Source organism: Benincasa hispida, chromosome 11 (genome assembly GCF_009727055.1).
Source record: "Benincasa hispida cultivar B227 chromosome 11, ASM972705v1, whole genome shotgun sequence".
Classification (NCBI taxonomy): Eukaryota; Viridiplantae; Streptophyta; class Magnoliopsida; order Cucurbitales; family Cucurbitaceae; genus Benincasa; species Benincasa hispida.
The window spans coordinates 60,555,667-60,575,525 of record NC_052359.1 but is presented as its reverse complement, the minus strand read 5'-3'; the positions used below and the strand labels follow the sequence as shown (position 1 = coordinate 60,575,525).

At 33.3% G+C, this 19,859-nt stretch overlaps 3 protein-coding genes across 6 annotated transcripts; all 3 read left to right on the top strand.

Annotated features, from left to right (window-relative positions):
* Positions 1 to 454: 454 nt before the first annotated feature.
* On the top strand, positions 455 to 7,479 carry LOC120091750 (pentatricopeptide repeat-containing protein At2g37310). 4 transcript variants are annotated; one of them, XM_039049868.1, is made up of 4 exons: positions 455 to 3,300; positions 3,393 to 3,575; positions 5,338 to 5,419; positions 7,348 to 7,479. In XM_039049868.1, exon 1 carries the CDS (start codon positions 488 to 490, stop codon positions 2,483 to 2,485), a length of 1,998 nt encoding a protein of 665 aa, XP_038905796.1. In that variant the 5' UTR covers positions 455 to 487; the 3' UTR covers positions 2,486 to 3,300; positions 3,393 to 3,575; positions 5,338 to 5,419; positions 7,348 to 7,479. The 4 variants fall into 4 exon arrangements, with proteins under 4 accessions (XP_038905796.1, XP_038905794.1, XP_038905795.1 ...); XM_039049866.1 differs by having other exon boundaries at positions 5,296 to 5,419; XM_039049867.1 differs by lacking the exon at positions 7,348 to 7,479 and adding an exon at positions 6,502 to 6,522 and having other exon boundaries at positions 5,296 to 5,419.
* Positions 6,444 to 7,473, top strand: LOC120091752 (E3 ubiquitin-protein ligase SGR9, amyloplastic). The gene has a single exon (XM_039049870.1). It carries the CDS (start codon positions 6,596 to 6,598, stop codon positions 7,445 to 7,447), a length of 852 nt encoding a protein of 283 aa, XP_038905798.1. The 5' UTR covers positions 6,444 to 6,595; the 3' UTR covers positions 7,448 to 7,473.
* Positions 7,480 to 14,245: 6,766 nt separating the features above from the next.
* On the top strand, positions 14,246 to 16,832 carry LOC120092141. Its single transcript, XM_039050352.1, has 4 exons — positions 14,246 to 15,655; positions 15,801 to 15,846; positions 15,940 to 16,060; positions 16,179 to 16,832. Exons 1-4 carry the CDS (start codon positions 15,637 to 15,639, stop codon positions 16,710 to 16,712), a joined length of 720 nt encoding a protein of 239 aa, XP_038906280.1. The 5' UTR covers positions 14,246 to 15,636; the 3' UTR covers positions 16,713 to 16,832.
* The last annotated feature ends 3,027 nt before the right edge of the window (positions 16,833 to 19,859 follow it).

Genomic DNA, 19,859 nt, shown 5'->3' with positions numbered 1-19,859 from the left:
GAAGGAATTTGTGGATCCGTTCCTAAAGTCTTGATATTGTTGTACATCTCCCACTAAAAAAAATTAGTCAATATATTTTTTTTAAAAAAAAAAAAGAAAAACAAATGGTCCACGAGTTTCCATACAACCAGTCAACCAGTCAGCCGACGTGGTGCTGACTGGATTAAATGGTACTCGTGTACCCAGTACACGAGTTTGCCACATGACAATCGTGTACCATGTACATAATTTCACTACCTTAATTTTGTCAATAGTTTCAACAAACACAACACCTATTTTTAAAAATACTTTCAATCCTATCCCTATTTTAAAAATACTTTCAATCCTACCATATTTTTGTCAATATATATTAAAATAACATTATTTTAAAAAAAAAAATCTAAATTTTAGGACATCTTAAAAATATTAGTTGCATAGTAAAGTAATCCACAATAATTTTCAATATAAACCCTCCTGCCACCTAAACGGGCCAACAAATGAATGAGGAATGCGAAGCCCAAAAACCTTCAAACCTCAGGTTCCCGCCACCGTCTGTCTTTCATGGGCTCTACAGGCGCTCCGCCGCACCGACGAGATGAACTACGGCGCTTATGGCCGCCTTATCCAACACTGCACCGACCAACTCTTCGTCCGCCTCGGTAAGCAGCTTCATGCTCGTCTTGTTCTATCATCCGTCGCTCCCGATAACTTCCTCGGATCAAAACTCATCGCCTTCTACTCAAAATCCGGCAGCCTTAGAGATGCCTACAATGTGTTCGGTAACATTTCTCACAAAAACATTTTCACTTGGAATGCTTTGTTCATCAGCTACACTCTTCACAATATGCACATTGATATGCTGAGGCTGTTTTCGTCTTTGGTTAATTCAAATTCGACGGATGTGAAGCCTGATAAGTTTACGATTACTTGTGTTTTGAAAGCGTTGGCGTCTTTGTTTTCTAATTCGGTTTTGGCTAAGGAAGTTCATTGTTTCATTCTTCGACGAGAGCTTGAGTTTGATATTTTTGTTGTGAATGCTTTGATTACTTTCTACTCGAGGTGTGATGAGCTGGTTTTAGCGAGAATTGTGTTTGATAGAATGCCTGAGAAAGATATAGTGTCTTGGAATGCGATGGTGGCTGGGTACTCTCAGGGCGGGTTCTATGAGGAGTGCAAGGAACTATTTAAAGCAATGTTGAGTTCAGTGGAGCTGAAGCCTAATGCATTAACCACGGTCAGTGTTTTGCAAGCTTGTGCTCAGTCCAATGATCTCATTTTTGGAATGGAAGTTCATAGATTCGTCAGTGAAAGCCAGATTGAAATGGATGTTTCACTATGCAATGCTGTTATTGGATTATATGCAAAATGTGGTAGCTTGGATTATGCTCGGGAGTTGTTTGAAGAAATGCCTAAAAAGGATGAGGTCACCTATGGTTCGATGATATCAGGCTACATGGTTTATGGTTTTGTTAACCAAGCAATGGACCTTTTTCGAGAACTGGAAAGGCCAGTATTGAGCACATGGAATGCCGTGATTTCTGGTTTGGTTCAGAACAACCAGCAAGATGAAGTTCTAGATATATTTCGAGCAATGCAGTCACATGGTTGCAGACCAAATACTGTGACACTTGCGAGCGTTCTTCCCATTTTCTCACATTTTTCAACCATAAAAGGTGGGAAAGAAATTCATGCTTATGCCATTAGAAAAGCTTACGATGGAAATATTTATGTTGCCACTGGCATCATTAATTCTTATGCTAAGTCTGGTTACCTCCATGGGGCACGACAAGTTTTTGATCAATTAAAAGGCAGGAGTCTAATCATTTGGACAGCAATAATCTCAGCATATGCTGCACATGGAGATGCCAATGTGGCTCTTAGTCTTTTCTATGAGATGCTGGCAAACGGGATTCAGCCTGACCCAGTAACCTTTACATCAGTATTGGTTGCCTGTGCCCATTCAGGAGAGTTAGATGAAGCCTGGAAGATATTTAATGTCTTGTTACCAAAGTATGGGATTCAACCACCAGTCGAGCATTATGCTTGCATGGTAGGAGTCCTTAGTAGAGCAGGAAAGCTCTCTGATGCTGTTGAATTTATTTCTAAAATGCCATTTGAACCCACGGCAAAAGTTTGGGGTGCTTTGCTCAATGGGGCTTCCGTTGCTGGTGATGTTGAACTTGGAAAGTATGTTTTTGATCGTCTCTTTGAGATTGAGCCTGAAAATACTGGTAACTACGTCATCATGGCTAACTTATATTCACAATTTGGAAGGTGGAAAGAAGCTGACAAGGTTAGGGATTTGATGAAGGAAGTTGGATTGAAGAAGATCCCAGGAAATAGCTGGATAGAAACAAGGGGAGGGTTACAGAGTTTCATAGCTAGAGACACTTCTAATAACAGGACTCCAGAGATTTATGGAATGTTGGAAGGATTACTCGGGTTGATGAAAGAAGAAGGAATCATTCTGCAACATGAGATAGATGACGACTGTGGCAGTGGTTAGTGCGTGGCCCATAGATGTCTAAGGAAGCAAGAAAACAAGACAACCTGTGAAGCACATTTGCATGCCATTTCTCTGCTTGAATCATGCTCCTTGAAGATAAACCACTTTATTTAGAATTAGAGGTCTTATTTTTTGACAAGAGAGTCCTAGCATTAGTTATTCCTCCTAGCATTAGTTATTCCTTGAAATGTTGTCGACTTGAAGATTTCAATCTCACCATGCCAATTGAGAACTGTGTGTTACCTACCTAGCTGCAGCAAACTGGTTTCTTCATTGGCCACAGTTGTTCTTTATACTGGCAATTAACTTTCCTTCCCTATTTATGAGCCAAGCGATATTCGGAGGGACAATATGTTCACAGGAGCATAATGTTGAAGGCCGCTAGAATTCAACCCGAAGAGGTAAATATTTACGAAAGCAACTACAAATGAAAAGGAATCAGATATTTGGCCCTGCTGGTGGGTAATAAGGATTTTTTAGTTCACAATAGTATGATTAAAGAGTTCAAGATTGAATTTCTAACATCAGAAAAAAGTATGTGACGAGTTGAACCATTTAATTCTATGCATCAGTAGACTGATGAAGATGGTTATATGTCGTCAGTCGAGAGCTAGACAACACTGCAGTTCGTAGGCTTCGTTAACTTTGGATTCCCAAAGGATACTGAAAACGGACCCAGATTGATGCTTACTGTATATAGTATTCCATAACCCCAAAAAAGCAACACTTTATGCTCTGTATAATTGTAAGGTGATTTTGGAATGCACTTTAGTATTTCTTTCAACGGAGGTGGGTGACACTTCTCATTTTCAAAAGTAAGAATGGTGACTGGGCTCTATTTTGTGCTTTTCTTTTTCCTCCTACCTTTTTTCGATAAAGTTCAGCTAACTGTTTGAGATCTTAACAGGGTACCTATTTTCTGATCTTTGACTTGATCGCGTGCCATTGGCCACTGCGTTGCTTGCTTCAGATATCTCAATCATCATGTCTTAAGTTAAAAAAAATCTCCGTCCCACTTACCATGATGATGAGACTGGTGAATCCATTCCCAATTGAGACAACTCAACTTCCCTCAAGCAGCAGCTTGCAGGTATTGAAAGGAAACGTTCTAATATTAAATTCTTTCATACCACTGCCACTAATACCTGAAAGAATTCAAGCTTTATAAACTATAATAAATGTATTGATTTAGCCAAGTATAACAGACAATAATATTTTATATTAAAAAGTAGTTTATTCTCTTAGATTTATCATGGAATATAGATATCTTGGAACTTGTGTGGATAGATCTATATCATCTTCAATTTCCACGATATAAACTTCATTGCTTCTAACTCGTTATTTTTTTTTCTTGATGCTATATTTTACCATTTAGCTTATATCCGTATAATTTCATTTCTTTTTGTCACAACATCATCTATATAGATTGATCGAATTACTAGGTACACCAACACAAGCATAACTCAACTTGGCATTAAGTATGTTCCCTACTCCCAAATTGCTGAACTTCAAAAGGGAAAAAAAACCCTAACTAGACACCTACAAACAAATACATAATATGCATCTTTGAATTTCAATTTTGAGAGTGTTAGGTATTAGAATGCAAAAAATGTAGGAAACGTCGTAAGTAAGGTAATTCGAGGTACTTGTACCTTCCCTCTTGGGATCTCTCCAAATCCTAATTCACTCACCAAAATCATGTCTAAGTTCATCCCTTCCCACCCTCTATCTATTATTAATCTCCCTAACTACTTTCCTAACTAAGTACTAATATGCCATTATAATATCCTTAATTACATTCCTTATTGAGAGATGAAAATTCCAATCAAAGGACAAAAGAGATTATTAAGGCCCAACATTTCAAGGTTGTAAACTAGGTTTCACACCCTTAGATTGAAACTAAACACAATGGAGAAATGAAACTTTGAGACACATGGAAAAGAGCAATGATTTGTCAACCATGTGGGACTAAGCAATTTGCTCATACATATATATATATATATATATATGTATATTGCCCATAACACAAGGCTAAGCTGGGAAATTGGAAAGAAAAGGTTACAGACAGGGGGCCATGATTGGTGCAGAGAGAGAGAGAGAGAGAGAGAGAGAGATTACACATGTGGTTGGGTCTTGTGGAATTCCACCGGCTTTGACGAAAGTGTGTTAGGTTGGAGGGGACAAAAGGAAGAGCCATGGATGGGCCACCCTTCCCTTTACTCTTTTCTGTTTGTTTTGTTGCGTTTTACAGAAAAAAGGCAATGACTATCAGCTTATGGAAATGAAAGGGAGTGAATTATAGCTTGAATTTGGCCCTTTCTTTTAACTAAATTAATAATTGTAGTCATTATGTTAGGCTAAATTTCTTTTAACATGTCGATATTTCTACGTTTCCTTGATGTTGACATCGACGTGAAGGATAAATCAATATATCCACTATATCAAAAAAATCTACCAAACATAAAAGATAAGTAACAAAATGTCATTGATATAAATATAATATAAATAGTAGACATGTTAACTTGTTTAAAAATTAAAGTGTTTATTTGTTATTTTTTTAAAATAATTTTTCTTGAGAAATATTCAAAATATCTATCAACAAACATTTTATCAATATTTTCATTGACATTTTCATAAAATTAACACATGGACATTTCTGTCGATATCAACCTTTTAACATATTGCACATTGGATGTGTATCAATACTATCCTTCTCCCTTCCGTTCATTTCCATTTTTACTAAGAGAATTTGTATTTATTTAATATGGTTTCTACATTGTAGCTAACACTCTCGTTCTCATATTTATTAGATATCATGGGGAAGAACAATTTATTCACATTTTGATGATCAGGTGCAAAAGGAAAGCTACATAATATGGTAAATTCTAAGGATTTTCGAAGAAAAAGAAAGCATGTCTTCTTATCATGAAAAAGGTTAGTTATGCCTAATTTCTTTTCTTGCTTCAATCATGCCTAATTTTGACCGATGTTCAATCAAACATTTTATGAACTTGATGAAGAAGCTTCAGAGTTTTAATTTCTTACTATAGATTAACCTTTTTTTATGTTGATAATCTAGATCTATCTTATTGTAAGATTGTAACTCTTTTTAGAGCGTAACTCATGGAGAACTCAATTCTATTGAAAATTTATCCCATGACAGGAGTTTAGATAAACAAGATCCTCTTAGCTCATAACCTAATCTTCCATCAGTATCAATCAAATATTGTTTTGTTCTCTTTAAATTTATGTGCAATTTCATATTCTATAATTGACTTTTAGTCAATATTGATTAAATATCGTGTCATTCCTTTTAACTCTATACCAAATTTTAGAATTATTAAAAATAAAAAGACATTGGAGTGGTCTATTGATCCTTAGAGCAAATGTCGATAGAAAAACAACTTGAACTCCTACATGCTCACCCACTTGTTTAAGACATTAAAGGCATGTTTGATTCAAGGAATATAAGTTGTTAACTTCGTTCCTTATTTGACAAGTTCTTAAATCCATTAAAAACATCAATTTCATGATTTATTAACTTTTTATACTTTGAACACGATTAAAGATGTATTTGTAATACATTTTCAAGTGTTTAATTAAAAAAAAAAAAAACCGTTTTTGAAAGAAATTGAATTGTTTAACAATCACTCAAAATAGTTTTTCAAATGTATTTTAATCGATTTTTAAATAAAAATGAGTTTTTTGAAGAATACAATTTTTTTCAAATCAGTGCAAACAAATCAAATTCTATATAACTCTTGAGATTTAACCATTGAGATTTAATCATTCTTTAGACTAAGCAACCTCACTCCCTAGAATCCATGGTTAACCATTGACAAGACACTAAAATGAAAACCTTATTACTCACTTGGTACACAGCAAAACAAGAATTTATTTTTTAAGAATAAAATAAGAACAGAATTAATTGTAGATTTTCTTCATCTAAATTTCAATGGTATTTTTTTTTTCTTTTAATACTAAGTTCGGTTAGTAAGATAATATTAATATTTCAGCCTAATATGCCATGAGTAAATTGGGATCCACATAAAAAGGTTTATATCTCTCTCTCTCCGAAGTGAAAGACCAATACACTCGCGAGATTCCATAATGGAAAAATTAGAACCCCCCACTGTCATTATGGCCGCCCTCTCCGCCCTCTCTCCGCCTTCTCTCTCCGATCTCTCCCACTCCATCTTCTCCGACATTCACCTCCACCGCCGCCGCCTCACCTTCATCCTCTCTTCCCCAACCCTCTTCTCCCTCACTCTCCGCCACCTCAATTCCCTCTCTCTCTCCCACAAATCTCTCCTCCTTGCCCGCTTCCTCCTCTCCACCCTCCGCCGCCTCTCCTGCCCCTTCCAGTCACAATCCAAACTCTTCCCGCACCACCCTTCCACCGCCACCATCTCCCCTCAAGACCTCGACGCCGCCGTCCTCCTCCTCCTCCTCTGCGAGGTTCGGCAGCACAATCCAGCCGCCCTCCGAACTCCGATCACCAAATGGCGTGCGACCCTCTGTAGAATCTACTCCGATTCCCTTTTAACGATCTCCGGAATCGCCACCGGGGGGGGCGGAGCTTTGATTCCGTACATTGAGACGGTTGTGAGGTGTTGGAAATTCGTGGGGTTTGTTGGGAGTTGCGGAGGGAAGGCCAGGAGAGAGGTGGCGGCGTCGCCTGTGGCGGTGGTGGAACTGCCGTCAGTGGCGGTGGGTGGTGGCGGTGCGTTGGTGGAATGTGTGATTTGTAAAGAGGAGATGGTAGAAGGAAGAGACGCGTGTAAATTGCCTTGTGACCACTTATTCCATTGGCTCTGTATTTTGCCATGGCTGAGGAAGAGGAACACGTGTCCCTGTTGCAGGTTTCAGCTTCCCACTGATGATATATTCGGAGAGATCCAACGGCTGTGGGAGATCCTCCTCAAGGTGGGCTCCACGATGTGTACATCTGATGGAGATTGACGTCCAAGATTGAGCGGTTTCATGGAATTATCATAGAACCGGATGCAGAGTATAGGACTAACACGTGAGACTAACTTACACGTGTAAAGCAAACTGGAGGACTGTAAGGTATGAGCTACAATGGGAGGAAGGGGAGAAGATGGGCTTTGATAAAGACACGTGTGGTTCACCATGTGAGATTCAAATGAATCTTTGTATTTTTTATTTTTTAGGGTAGGAATTGAGGGATGGTTTTTTTTTTTAATAAAGTATTTTTATGTTTTATGTAAAATATTTAACTAGTTCATCGTTTTTCTTTTAATACAGAATATTAGAACTGTATATTTGGCTTTTATAAGTGAATGTTTTTTGTTTTACCTTACACCTCAATCTTCTTAGTGATCAAGTGTGTCAATTGTAAGATAAGTAATTAGAAAATTGATTTCTTTAACAAGATTTGATAATAGTTGAACTTGTGACATGTTTTAAAAAAAAAAGTTGAATGACAGTGGGTTGTGATCTTTTTAAAATGGCTTATTTAATAAATAAAGAGAAGAACTTTCATTTTTACCAATTAATCTAAGTGTTGTCTTTTAGTCATTGTCAATTGAATAGCTTGCTACTATTGGAGTTGATGTCATAAATCTCATGGTTTTGTAATTTGTAATTGTATTCATACAAATAATTTATTTATGTAATAAAATAAAAGATATTTTATTCGATATTTAGTTGAATTAACCCAGAAACCAATAAATTAGCATCCAAGGTTATATGTTGTAACTTAAACATGTATGTATAAATATATAGGTGGATTATGTTAAAATGATAACTTGAACAATCTGTAGTAAATGGATCAGGTTAGGTATCTAATTTTGGTGACACTACGAACACGATCCGCTTTGTAGTTGTTACAATTGTTGTAAAGTGCTACAAATGATCTGATCTTGATCATTCATGTAGAGACATGTAAGCAAGGTATTTTATACAAAGAATTTGTATAAAATCAGACCAAGACATGAATAATCTCTCTATGTAACATTTAGAAGAAACTTACAGTTCACCAAGATGACCATAAGTGACTTGACTAAGATCATACCAAGAAATGAATAGTCTTCCTATATAATACCTAGAAGAGACTTGACTTGAATCCTGAGTGAGTTGTAAACTAAGATCATACCAAGAAATGAATAGTCTTCCTATATAATACCTAGAAGAGACTTGACTTGAATCCTGAGTGAGTTGTAAACTCCTACCTATGAAGATGGTCATCTACGCAGCTACACAAGAAAGAATTCACTCTTTGTTAGGGTAGATGGTCATCTACGCAGCTACACAAGAAAGAATTCACTCTTTGTTAGGGTAAGTAGAGAGATTGTTCCCTTAAGGGCTGGGTTGAATAACGTGGTGCCACACTCTTGACCTGATGGGGTTTAGTTGTAGTTAGACTATAACTAATTGCTCAATAGAGGAATCAGTGGTAATTAAGAAATTAGATGTAACTACATGGGTACATGGGTAAAATGATAATTTTGGCTCGACTATACTTATGAACAATTTATGAAAGGTCAACGAACTATTAATTGGTTATATCTAATTGACACAAAAATATATCTCTAGTGCGAAGAATACAACTGTCGGTCTTTAGTGGAGTGACTAATAGATTAATCAAGCACCATTGGAGCTTCAATCTATAGGTCAATAAAGTCACATTGTTAGTTCAATAAGAATTAATGAGAATAAAAATTAATTTTGAATTAATTTAAATTGTTCAAATTAATTGAAGGGAATTATTTATATAAAATATAATTAATATAACGTATGTGATGCATTATAATATAAGTTTTATTTGAGAAAAATAAATATTTGAATATGATTTAAATATTAATTATATGAATAAGATTCATATTTAAAATTATAAGTTAAAATTATTATGAATATGATTCATATTAAAGGTTAAATGAGAGAATAATAAACTATAGGTTATATGTTACCTTAGATATAACATATGGTTTAATATATGATATATATATATATATTAAATTAAATTAAAAATCAGTCTTTAATTGGTCTTCTTCTTTTCTAAGTATCTATCTTTTATAAAGTATCTATTGATCTCTGAAGAAGAAAAACTCTATGTGCAATTGCTTTCTCAACAAAAACTTTCCCTTTTCCTACCAAAATTAATCTTACTGAGGTCCACACCTCTTAGCAATTCTCTACCTTGAGAATAACGAAGATTCGTTTGTGTTGATGTTTGAAAATTGGAATTCCACTTGTTGTGTTCGTGTGTTCAAGAGAAGAGGAAGAGTTCGAATCGCTTCAAGCAGTACATTCAAAGGGATTCGTGAAGGTCATTGATCTTCAAGGCTAAGTCCTTTAATCTCTTCTTCCTCTCTAAATTATTGTGTAAGCATGCTTAGTTAGAATATTGTATATTTGTTTCTGTCCTCTAAATTAATGGTGTTCCGTAAAATTAAAAAAATTGAGACACAATCTTTCCACTGTTGGTATTCACATATTCCTTCAGCTAGAAGTTAATATGATAACTTCTATCTTTTGCTAGCTAGAAAACGTTAATACAATTATGCTATTGAGATATCTACTCTCGAAATTAGAGATTCACTACTGAAATATTCTCCTTCAAATATGTTGTCTTACAAAGAAAATAGTTTAAATCCTATTTTGGTCTCTAAACTTTGAATCTTATTCTATTTTGGTCTTTAAATTTTAAAAAACGTTTATCGTAGTCCCTAAACTTTTAAAAAGTGTTTATTTTGGTCCTTGCTGTCAGGATTCCGTTAACCTTTTAATAGAAAGTTGAGGTGATTTAAGTCCTACTATTTTTTATGTCAAAAAAAAAAAAAAAAACTACAAGTCCTATTTATTTATTTATTTATTTTCAATTGGAATATCCAAGGAAAACAGAAGAAAATAGGGTAGAATCAAATATAAGAGAACTGGCATATTAGTGTAGAGATGTTTTGTAGAGATTTGTCCATTTTTGATGTAAAAGTTTTTTTTCCCTCAATCGTTAATATTTTTATATTCTATGTATTCTTCTCCACTGTATTCTGTTATGAGAACTTTCAAACCCAAAAATAAAACATCTCATGACAAGGTAAAATAAACTAAAAAAATGCAAATAAGTTCAATCCATATAGAAAATAAACTCTAAGAAATTGCAAATAAATATTACCTCAATGGATCACATAAGTAAAAAAAAAAAAGGAAGAAGGGATCGAGTGGAATATGGAAAAATACCTCAATGAATGATTAAAATTTGGAAGGCAAATTGAATGACTAAAATATGGAAGGCAAATTGAATGACTAAAATATGGAAGGCAAAGTGACTGTTACGTTCTTCATAAAAAAAACACTTTGTCCTCTATTTCGAATTCAAAACCCTAGTTTTTTAGGGTGATTAACTTATTTGGCATCTTAGTCATATAAAATATAAGTCACCTCAACTTTCTATTAAAATAGACGTAGAATAAGATTCAAAGTTTAAGAACCAACAAATATTATACTGAATGCATTGAAATTTGTGTCCTACTGATTTCAAATAACATTTTTAGTTAATAAGCTGATCTTTCATCTCTAACTTCTTTTTGTGTATCTGGAACTTGCATACCTGAGTCCTAAGGAAGTGGAGACTTACCATATATGCCAAAACTAGTTGAGTGGACGAACACAATCTATAAAATGAAATTGAAGACAAATTTGAAGTTTTATGGGTATTCTTCAATAGAGGTCTTCATGAGTTGAGTTGGATTGGATTGAAGAATATTTTAGACCCAACCAATTGTTCGGTTGTAAATTTCTTCGACCCAAACAACCATCATTAGAAAATGAACCCAACCCAACCATTTATTTAGATTTTTTTTAATAGGAAGTAAAATATTAATATGTAAAAATACGATTTAATTATTTTTATATATTGAATTAAGATTAATAACTCAATTTCAATTTATATAATGTAAAATTTAAAGTGGTAAAAGCAACTAGGAGTTGTTGGAAAATAAATCATCCAAATAACTAATGAAATTGAGTAAAACTAAAATAAATATATGTATATCTAATTGTATCATAAGTGAAAAATATATAAATTTTAAAGTTAATGATAAGTCTGGTTTGAGTTATTTTATGTGAATCCATAAACTAATCCAACCCACCAAATTTTTATTTATTTGAATCCAATCCAATCTAACTCAATCCAGACCGCATAAATTGGGTTAGGTTGTCCGATTTTTTCAGGTCTTCAGATTTTTTGAATCCCCCTATTCATTGTACTTGTAAATCCTAATTATATTGATTCTTTTTACATCTTATGGTTAGTTTGAAATGAAAATTCTCCATCCAAATTGGAAAAAAGATTCATCGAGGGCACTAAGGCTTCTAATTCTTTCTCCTACAAACGACATGTCGTTTGCAAAAAATGGGAAGATGATAACTTCAAGAGGAAGTATCTTCATCTGGGAGTGGATAGACAAGACCACATGTTTCGACATATCGTCTTGCTGCGGAAACACCCAATAGTACAATTGAGAAGGTCGGCGAACCTTACATATTCTGGGCCCATCTCTTGACTGGAAAAAAGAAACTACGTGTAGTTGGCCATCATTTTTCTCCGGACCCCACTTTCCGACACGTCGAGTTCCCAAAGCAGAAAAACTAGTAAGTTGGGCAATTGATAATTAATCTATAAACTCTTAGAGGCGTTTGGCGTACGATAAAAACATACAATTGAGTTGATAATTATTATACGAAGAGTTATATTATATGTGTTTGATGTACAGAGTTGAGTTGGTAATTATTGTTTGTGTTTGGAGGCAGAATTGAATTGAGATATCTGTTTTTGTAAATGAAATTAATTTTTTTTTTGTTATTATTAATTTTAATTTTTAACTATACACGTATTTTCCTAACTTTTCTAAAATAAAAACAAAATAACGTCAAATTCTTTTTCATTATCACAACATAACAAATTTCTACAAAGTATTCATATACAAAACACCAAATTTTGAATTCAATTTTTTAAACACTCAAATAGAAATGGTTATTCCATTAAAAAAACTCAACTTAATCATTGATTACCGTAAAATTAAAAAAAAAAAAATGAAATGATTAATGTCATCAAATGAAATTATTGACATTATTTTAGATAGAAGAAGTGACACTTAAATGTTTATCTTAAAAAAAAAACCAAAATCTTACAATGTAAATCATAAAACCAACTATTAGATTGTCTTTTTTGACCAATTTGTGGAATATGGATTTACCCTATGAAGACATAGATACGACTACACGATACAGATACGTCGATTCGTCAATTTCTAAAAAATGAGGATACTGATATATTGAAGATACATATTCTTTTTCTTTAAAAAAATTTAAGATATAGATAAATTTAGCATACAAATTAATAACAATAGCACAAAATAAATACAAACACTGAAATAAAATTAAAAAAAAAACATCTAAGATGTTGAAGTACAATAGTTAATAAAATGCAATAGAAAAGTGATTCATATTGCAAAGAAGAAGAAGAAAATTAGAGGGAGAAGTATGAAGATAATCGAAGAACTTTTTTGTTGAAGATATCCAAATGATTTATCTTTTGGTCGACTTGGTGGAAATTCAAATGTGAAGATGGAGATTAGATGATTCTAATCTAGGGTTTGATTCGTTATTTATTTTTTCTTTTAGTTTTAGACTCGAGTAGTGAACTTTTTAAATAGATTTCCTAATTTTAGATTGAGAAAGATTAGATGAGTTGCTTTCTTTTTTCTTTAAAAAAAAAAGTACACATAGAAACAGATACATCAAATTGTGTGTCGGATGCGTATCTGGGAAGTATCGATATCCAATACGTGTCTGACACAGATTCTTTGCCTCACATGAAGTATCTATGCTTCATAGGATTTACCTTTTTCTAAAATCGATGGAATGATTTTAGAAATATCAATGTCTATTTTTTTCTACTATTATGTTGCATTAGTGTATAAACTATCTTTAAAAAAAAAAAAAACTTGAGCCATAATTTTAAGTTCCACTATTTCATTAAAATTATGTAATCTTTGGAAACATCAAGGGATAGGTTGTTTAATTTTGTTTAGTGAAACAGTAATAGGACGTCGTATGTAATATTTTCTAGATCTAAGAAAAAATGAAATAGAAGAAGAATTAGATCTAAAAGAACAGTCAAAGAAAGAAAATAAAAAAAGAGATAGGAAGAGTTAAGAAAGAAAAGGGAAAATAAAACTCATACGAGCCAGACAAAGAAAGAAAAGAGAAAATGAAAAAGGGAAACCAAAAGGCAAAAGAAGATAAGACGATGGGAGAAAAGGAGTAAATATGAAGAGACACACAAGAGAGAGAAATGACAAAGTAATTGTCGGAGTTGGGAAGAGTAGTGAAAAGGTGTGGAAAAACGGGTGAGAGTGATAAAATGGTGGATAATCAAACCCACCCTTTTACTTTTATCAGTTGTCGCTGAAGTTGAGCACACGAAGGTGGTAGTTGGAATTGGTCGTTAGAGTTTTCGTTAGAGGTGGTTGATGGAGTCCAGAGTCCTTCATCAAAGTTGGTCGTGCGAATGTGTAAATCGGAGTTGTTTTGTACGAAGGTGGTCATCAGAATTGGTTGTTGAGGTGTCGTCAAAGGTGGTTGCTGGAGCTCGAAATTGGCCATCCGAAGGTGGTTATCGGAGTATGTCACCGAAGTGTGGTACCTGTAATCACCGACGAAGATAAAAACCAATTTATAATTATTTATTTATTTTATTTAGAAATATCAAACTTATTGTTTTTTCTTAAAAAAAAAATGGATAAATCGAACTACCTTGCAATGGTAAAACATATCTTAACCACCAAGTTATACAATAAATAATTTATAATTTATTTGAGTCCAATTAACAATTTATAGTTATTCGATAGTTATGTTGAAAATTCTTTAATGAATCTGCAGTAGAAAAAAAAATCAAAGTATCAGAATTGCTTACTTTTTCCAAAATTTTTTTCAGCTCTATATATAATCACAAAAAGATTTCAAGCCTTTTTAATAGCAAATCTACCAGGCAACTACTAAGAAAACACGTAGGATAAAAAATACCAAAATTCTTCTTATATTCAAGTAGTTGATTGAAGAGGGCATCACCTGCCCTAAGCAGCCAGAGCCAGAAGTAGAGTAGCTCCACCAAGAAGATTAGAGCATTCAATTCCAAGGATTTAAATCAATTGTAGATTTTAAAGTTCAAAATTTGTATGTTATGATAAATTTAAGTACATGATACATCAAATTTCCAAGTCCTTGTTTGTCTATTGTTTTTGTTGATGCAGAGAAATGGATCAAGTTCAAGAGTAGAGTAGCTGCCTTCGACCGTTAAGAGAATTGAGTTTGTAAAATGGTTTAGTAGATTTGTAAGTAGATTTCAGCGTTGTTGCCAAATAGGAACTGCTTATTCAGGTCTCAAGAGGGCCTCAAGCTGCGCATTGATTAGAACCGTTATCTGATCATGGCCAATAATAGGCTTAAGCTCTTTTAAGACCTTGGCTAATCATAACACAATTTTGGATAACCAACCTCTCTTAGACGTAGACCCTTCCACTAACCACGCAGGCTCAAGGTCTCTCCCCAGGTTAACCATTTCCGATTCGGGTCGTCGAACCGGCCTCAAAGGCATTTGACCCACATGGACCATATGGGTCACCCAACAATGACAAAAAAGCCCATATCAGCCAACTGGGCAGCCACCATTCTCGATTTAGCCTTATAATTATTTGCCAATTTTCGTTTTTTTTTTTTTTTTTTTGGCTTGTAGGGCTTCATATTTCCAAATTCATCTCAAGTGATGAAATCAATTTTGACATTTTTTTAAAAATTCTGTTGAATCCCCCCTGAACTAAACTTGCAAACTTGGAATTATCACTCTATGATAAAAATTCAATCATCTTTTATATTTCAAACATTTCCATTATCCAAGGTCAGATAAATGAAATGGGTTTTATTCTGGTCCAATTTGAGCTTGACTTCCCTTTCAATCCAAGCTGTGGACAAAAACAGGAACCAATATCGAGAAAGGATATTTAATGCATTATTGCTTTCTCCTGCTATTATTGAAAGAAGGAATGTCTATGATTAAAATTCTGGGTTGAGTTGGGTTTGGTAGTTAAAGAGCAATAAATGGATGAATTAAATGAGAAGGTTTAAACATGGAGGTAGATGAATCAGGTCAGAGTTACCAAATAACTTTTGCACAGTATCTCCAGCATCTGAAGAAGACAGATTTTCAAAAAAGTTCCTTCACAAAAAAAATTAAAAAATTGTTAAAGAGTTCATTTTTCCACTTTTTATGACTATTTGTATTCTAATCCAGGCCATTGTGCCAAGGCCAAGAAAATGGCACCCAATATCAAATGGAGGTCTCTCTCTCTCTCTCTCTCTCTCTAAAATGTGAAGTGGGTTTGTTCTATCTATCTCTTTTTCTAAATTTTGGTGTGGGTTTTGTGTGGCAGTGGCAACAAAATGGAAGGTGGTGAAGTTTCTAAAACAATGGAGTGCCTAAGAAGGAGATTGCTAGCAGAGAGGCAAGCATCGTTACTTGCCAAAGAGGAGGCAGAGCTCATGGGCAAAAGGGTATTACCAATGCCAAAACTCTCCTCATTTTCACCCTAATTGGCTTTAGGTCTTAATTTGGACTTGGTTCATTTTCCCTATTGTATTTCTTTCAAGCATTTTATCGAACATGTTGCAGTCAACAGAATTAGAGAAGCAGATCACAAAGCAGATTCAAATGAAAACAAAAGCAGAAAAGAAGCTTCAATTACTGAAGAAAAAGCTCGGATCACTTAACCTTTCCACCACGATGGTGAACTCAGAGGCTTCAGTTTCGTCGGAAATTTGCGATGAAGATGAACCAAAAACCCTAATCGAAGTTCCGTCTCTGCTAAGCAACTCGAAGGCCATTGGTGAAATTTCTCATTTGGAAGAAGAGAATCGAAATGCTCGTGGTTCTACAAGCTCAAACTCCTCTGCTTCTGAAATTTGCTCCGACGAACCTTCGAAAACGAAGATCGGAAAATGTGAAAAGGAGTTCGATTCCGTCGACGATTCACTTGCAATCGTTGCCGTGAACTCGCCGGGAAAATCAGAAACCGGCGATGAGTTGAAGCCGCTGATCAGTGAAAGGATCATTGAAGTTCTTAATGATCTGAAGCACGCCCGAGAGACGATTCGGAGCTCAATGAAGATTTGTGAAGTTAACATGATTGAAGTCAGCCCTGTTTGAACTCAAATGTGTAAGAGAGAGATTGGATTTGGAAATGGGCCCGATAGAAAAGCCCATTAGACCCAGCCCACATAAGACTTACAAAATGGATATTAGTTTAAAATATCATTTTAATCCCTATATTCTGAGGCTCGTCCAATTTCAATCTCTATACTTTCAAAGGTCTATATTTAATATTTATTATTGAAATACTAAAGTTAGTCTTTATCATATATATATATTTTTTAATATCTTTTAACCGTTTCTCTATACTCTATAAGCTTTGACAATATATTCATATTGTATCTCTTCTCATATGAAAAATATTATTATTATTCAATAGCTTTTGACATAAATTAACTTCAAGACAAAGAATTATTAAGATTTACTAAAATCACTATAATTGGCTATTTGAAACTATGAAGACGAATGAGATGGGATTGAAAGTGTAGAAAATATGAAGACAAATAAAATGAGACTGATAGTAATGTAGGGACCAAAATGATATTTTAGCATACATGTGTCTTACCTATTAATATGGAAAAGATGAATAAATAAATAATATTCTAATTTCTCTGTAATACTTCTATATTTTCATTTATACTTTTTATATTTGGTTAATGATAAATTTACCCTAAACTTTCATGATTGTATCTAAGAGATCTTAGAAGTTAAAAAGTATCTAATAGGTTCATAAATTTTTAATTTTATATTTAAGTTAGGAACAATATTTATAGTTTTTTTTACTTTTAATTTTACATTAATTAAGTTCCTAACCTAATAGCAATTTCATGGCTTATTGGACTCAAAACTGAAACATGATATCACTTCCTTCTAACAAGTGACTAAGAGTTAGCACGTAACCTTGGCCTCTTGATAGAGGTTTACAAACCCTTTCATTTTCAATCTAGTTGCGATACGACACCTGAACTTGAAACTACGATCAGATCTGGTTGGAACTCATATATCTAGTCAATTGGATCTAGTCCTATCAACAACATAAAGGAAGCGGGGATTCATAAGAATCTGTTTTTACTTAGTCTCCTCCACAATCGAGAATATGCATAAAATGATTGATTTTTTGTATGCGCTAATTCAGTTGGACGATCCCATAAAGAAGTAGGATTTGCAGGCAAAGCCGAAAGTAATTAAAAAAAAAAACTAGGGATTAAAGTCTTAATTTAATCCATATATTTTATTTTCATAAGCCAAACCTTATGGTATGTCTAGTAATAGTAAATCAAGTTCTATTAAAATCCTTATATCTTTTTGGATTATTGCTTTTATATAGAAAGTTCAAGGTGGGATGTGAAAGGCATTGCAAAGAGGAGAGGGCACCAACATGACTACTTGTGAACTCAAAGCAAAACATCCACCAAACAACTATGGAAGAAGAGAGCTTAGGATTCAATTATAACTCATAATTGTTTTATTATCATTTTTTTAAAAAAAAAAAAAATTCTTTATGCCTTTGAGGCTCTAAAAAAGAGGGTGAAATATCCCATATTGCCTTCAAAAACCAAGCTTCCTTTGAGACATAAAAGCAAAATCATCATGCCTGAGCCTCAACCCCATCTTATTTCTAACACATTTATATTAATTTAAATCATGATTGTTATCTAAACTAGAAAGGTTAAAGTATAATTTTCATTTCATTTTAATCTCTCTACTTTCGAATGTTTAAATTTAATCTTTTAATTTTTAATAAATTTTAAAATTAGTCTTTAATGTTAAAAAAAAAAAAGTACAAACGTTTCCAAAATTTATAGAAGGAAGACTAATATAAATCTTTTTCTTTGAAAAAATACATATAAAATAGGAACCAAAGCTTAAAATAGCTCTCTGTTTTACAAATATATCAATATCAACATATCTACGATAGAGAAATTTATAAAAATAATTTAAATTGATAATTAAGTCATTTTTACTTCCAAACTAAGTTATAGCTAATGTCTTATGTGTATCTATAAAAGATGTTAAAGATATCAATTAATCTTTGATATTGATATCAAAATCTTCGATTATGGAAATATTGACACATCTAGACGAATTTTGAGATTTATTAAAAAGTAAAATAGACTAAATTTACACTTTTATAAAGAACTAACTATCTAGAGAGACTCAAAGTACCATTCTTGGAATTATATTTTAATTATTTCTAAAGAACTAACTATCTAGAGAGACTCAAAGTACCATTCTTGGAATTATATTTTAATTACCTTATGAAAATTTATTAATACAGCGCCTTCTAATTTGCCCAAAGTCGAGTTAGATTTCCATTCAATAACTAATAGAGTATATTTGTCTTTAGGTGCTGATTTGGTTTTAATTTTGTTAGTTTCTATTATGGTTGATTATGTTATTTGTATCTTCTCGATCTTGCTTCACATCATTTCTCCTCAATTTCTTCTCGATAGAAATTGTTCATCCTTGAACAATCTATATGCAGATTGGAGAATCTCGAATACTTTTGTCACTTCTATCAAATATCTGAAATGTGACAATAAATTTGTAATAATTGTTAACAAATGCACTTATTTAGTGTAATTTATTCATAATCAAGTCAAGCTCTCATTGTCAATGAATTGATATTATTATATAAATCTACTCTATGATCATCTCTAATTACCTTCAACTTCAATGAAATCTTCACGTCATAGCTAATGAATATACTTATCTTCTAGACCAAATCAAGATTATTAGTCAAGAAAACCTTTGATCTTCTCAACATTTTTCATCTAAATTTGGTTAAAATAACTTAAATAGAGGACGACTCTTTCCAATCCCGAAAGACAACTCTCTTTTACCCTACCGAAAACAAACACGTGTACAAAAAAGCTAAATATTTACATATTTAGAAAAAGAGGGGAGGGGGTGTAACAGGACAATATGATCAATCAGATCCAGACATTATGCTAGGGAACATCTATCAGTTGATCTCAGAAACAGGGTCTTGTGCATGTACCACTCATTTTGGTTGGTGTAGTGTTCACATCACTTCAAAAAAATTATACTTTTTGTATAAAATATTCATATTATTAAAAAAAAAAAAACAGATACTTTCCAAATAAATGCTAAAGCAAGCATTTGAATGTGCTCTCTTTTATCCTTTACATGAGAGGGTTAAAATTAAGAAAAAAGGAAGTTTCCTTAGAGCCAATAATTTCC

Coding starts and splice junctions, on each gene's coding strand:
- LOC120091752 (XM_039049870.1), top strand. CDS start 6,596: ATGGAAAAATTAGAACCCCCCACTGTCATTATGGCCGCCCTCTCCGCC.
- LOC120091750 (XM_039049868.1), top strand. CDS start 488: ATGCGAAGCCCAAAAACCTTCAAACCTCAGGTTCCCGCCACCGTCTGT.
- LOC120092141 (XM_039050352.1), top strand. Junction 15,847..15,939: donor GCACCCAATATCAAATGGAG/GTCTCTCTCTCT, acceptor TTTGTGTGGCAG/TGGCAACAAAATGGAAGGTG. Junction 16,061..16,178: donor CAGAGCTCATGGGCAAAAGG/GTATTACCAATG, acceptor AACATGTTGCAG/TCAACAGAATTAGAGAAGCA.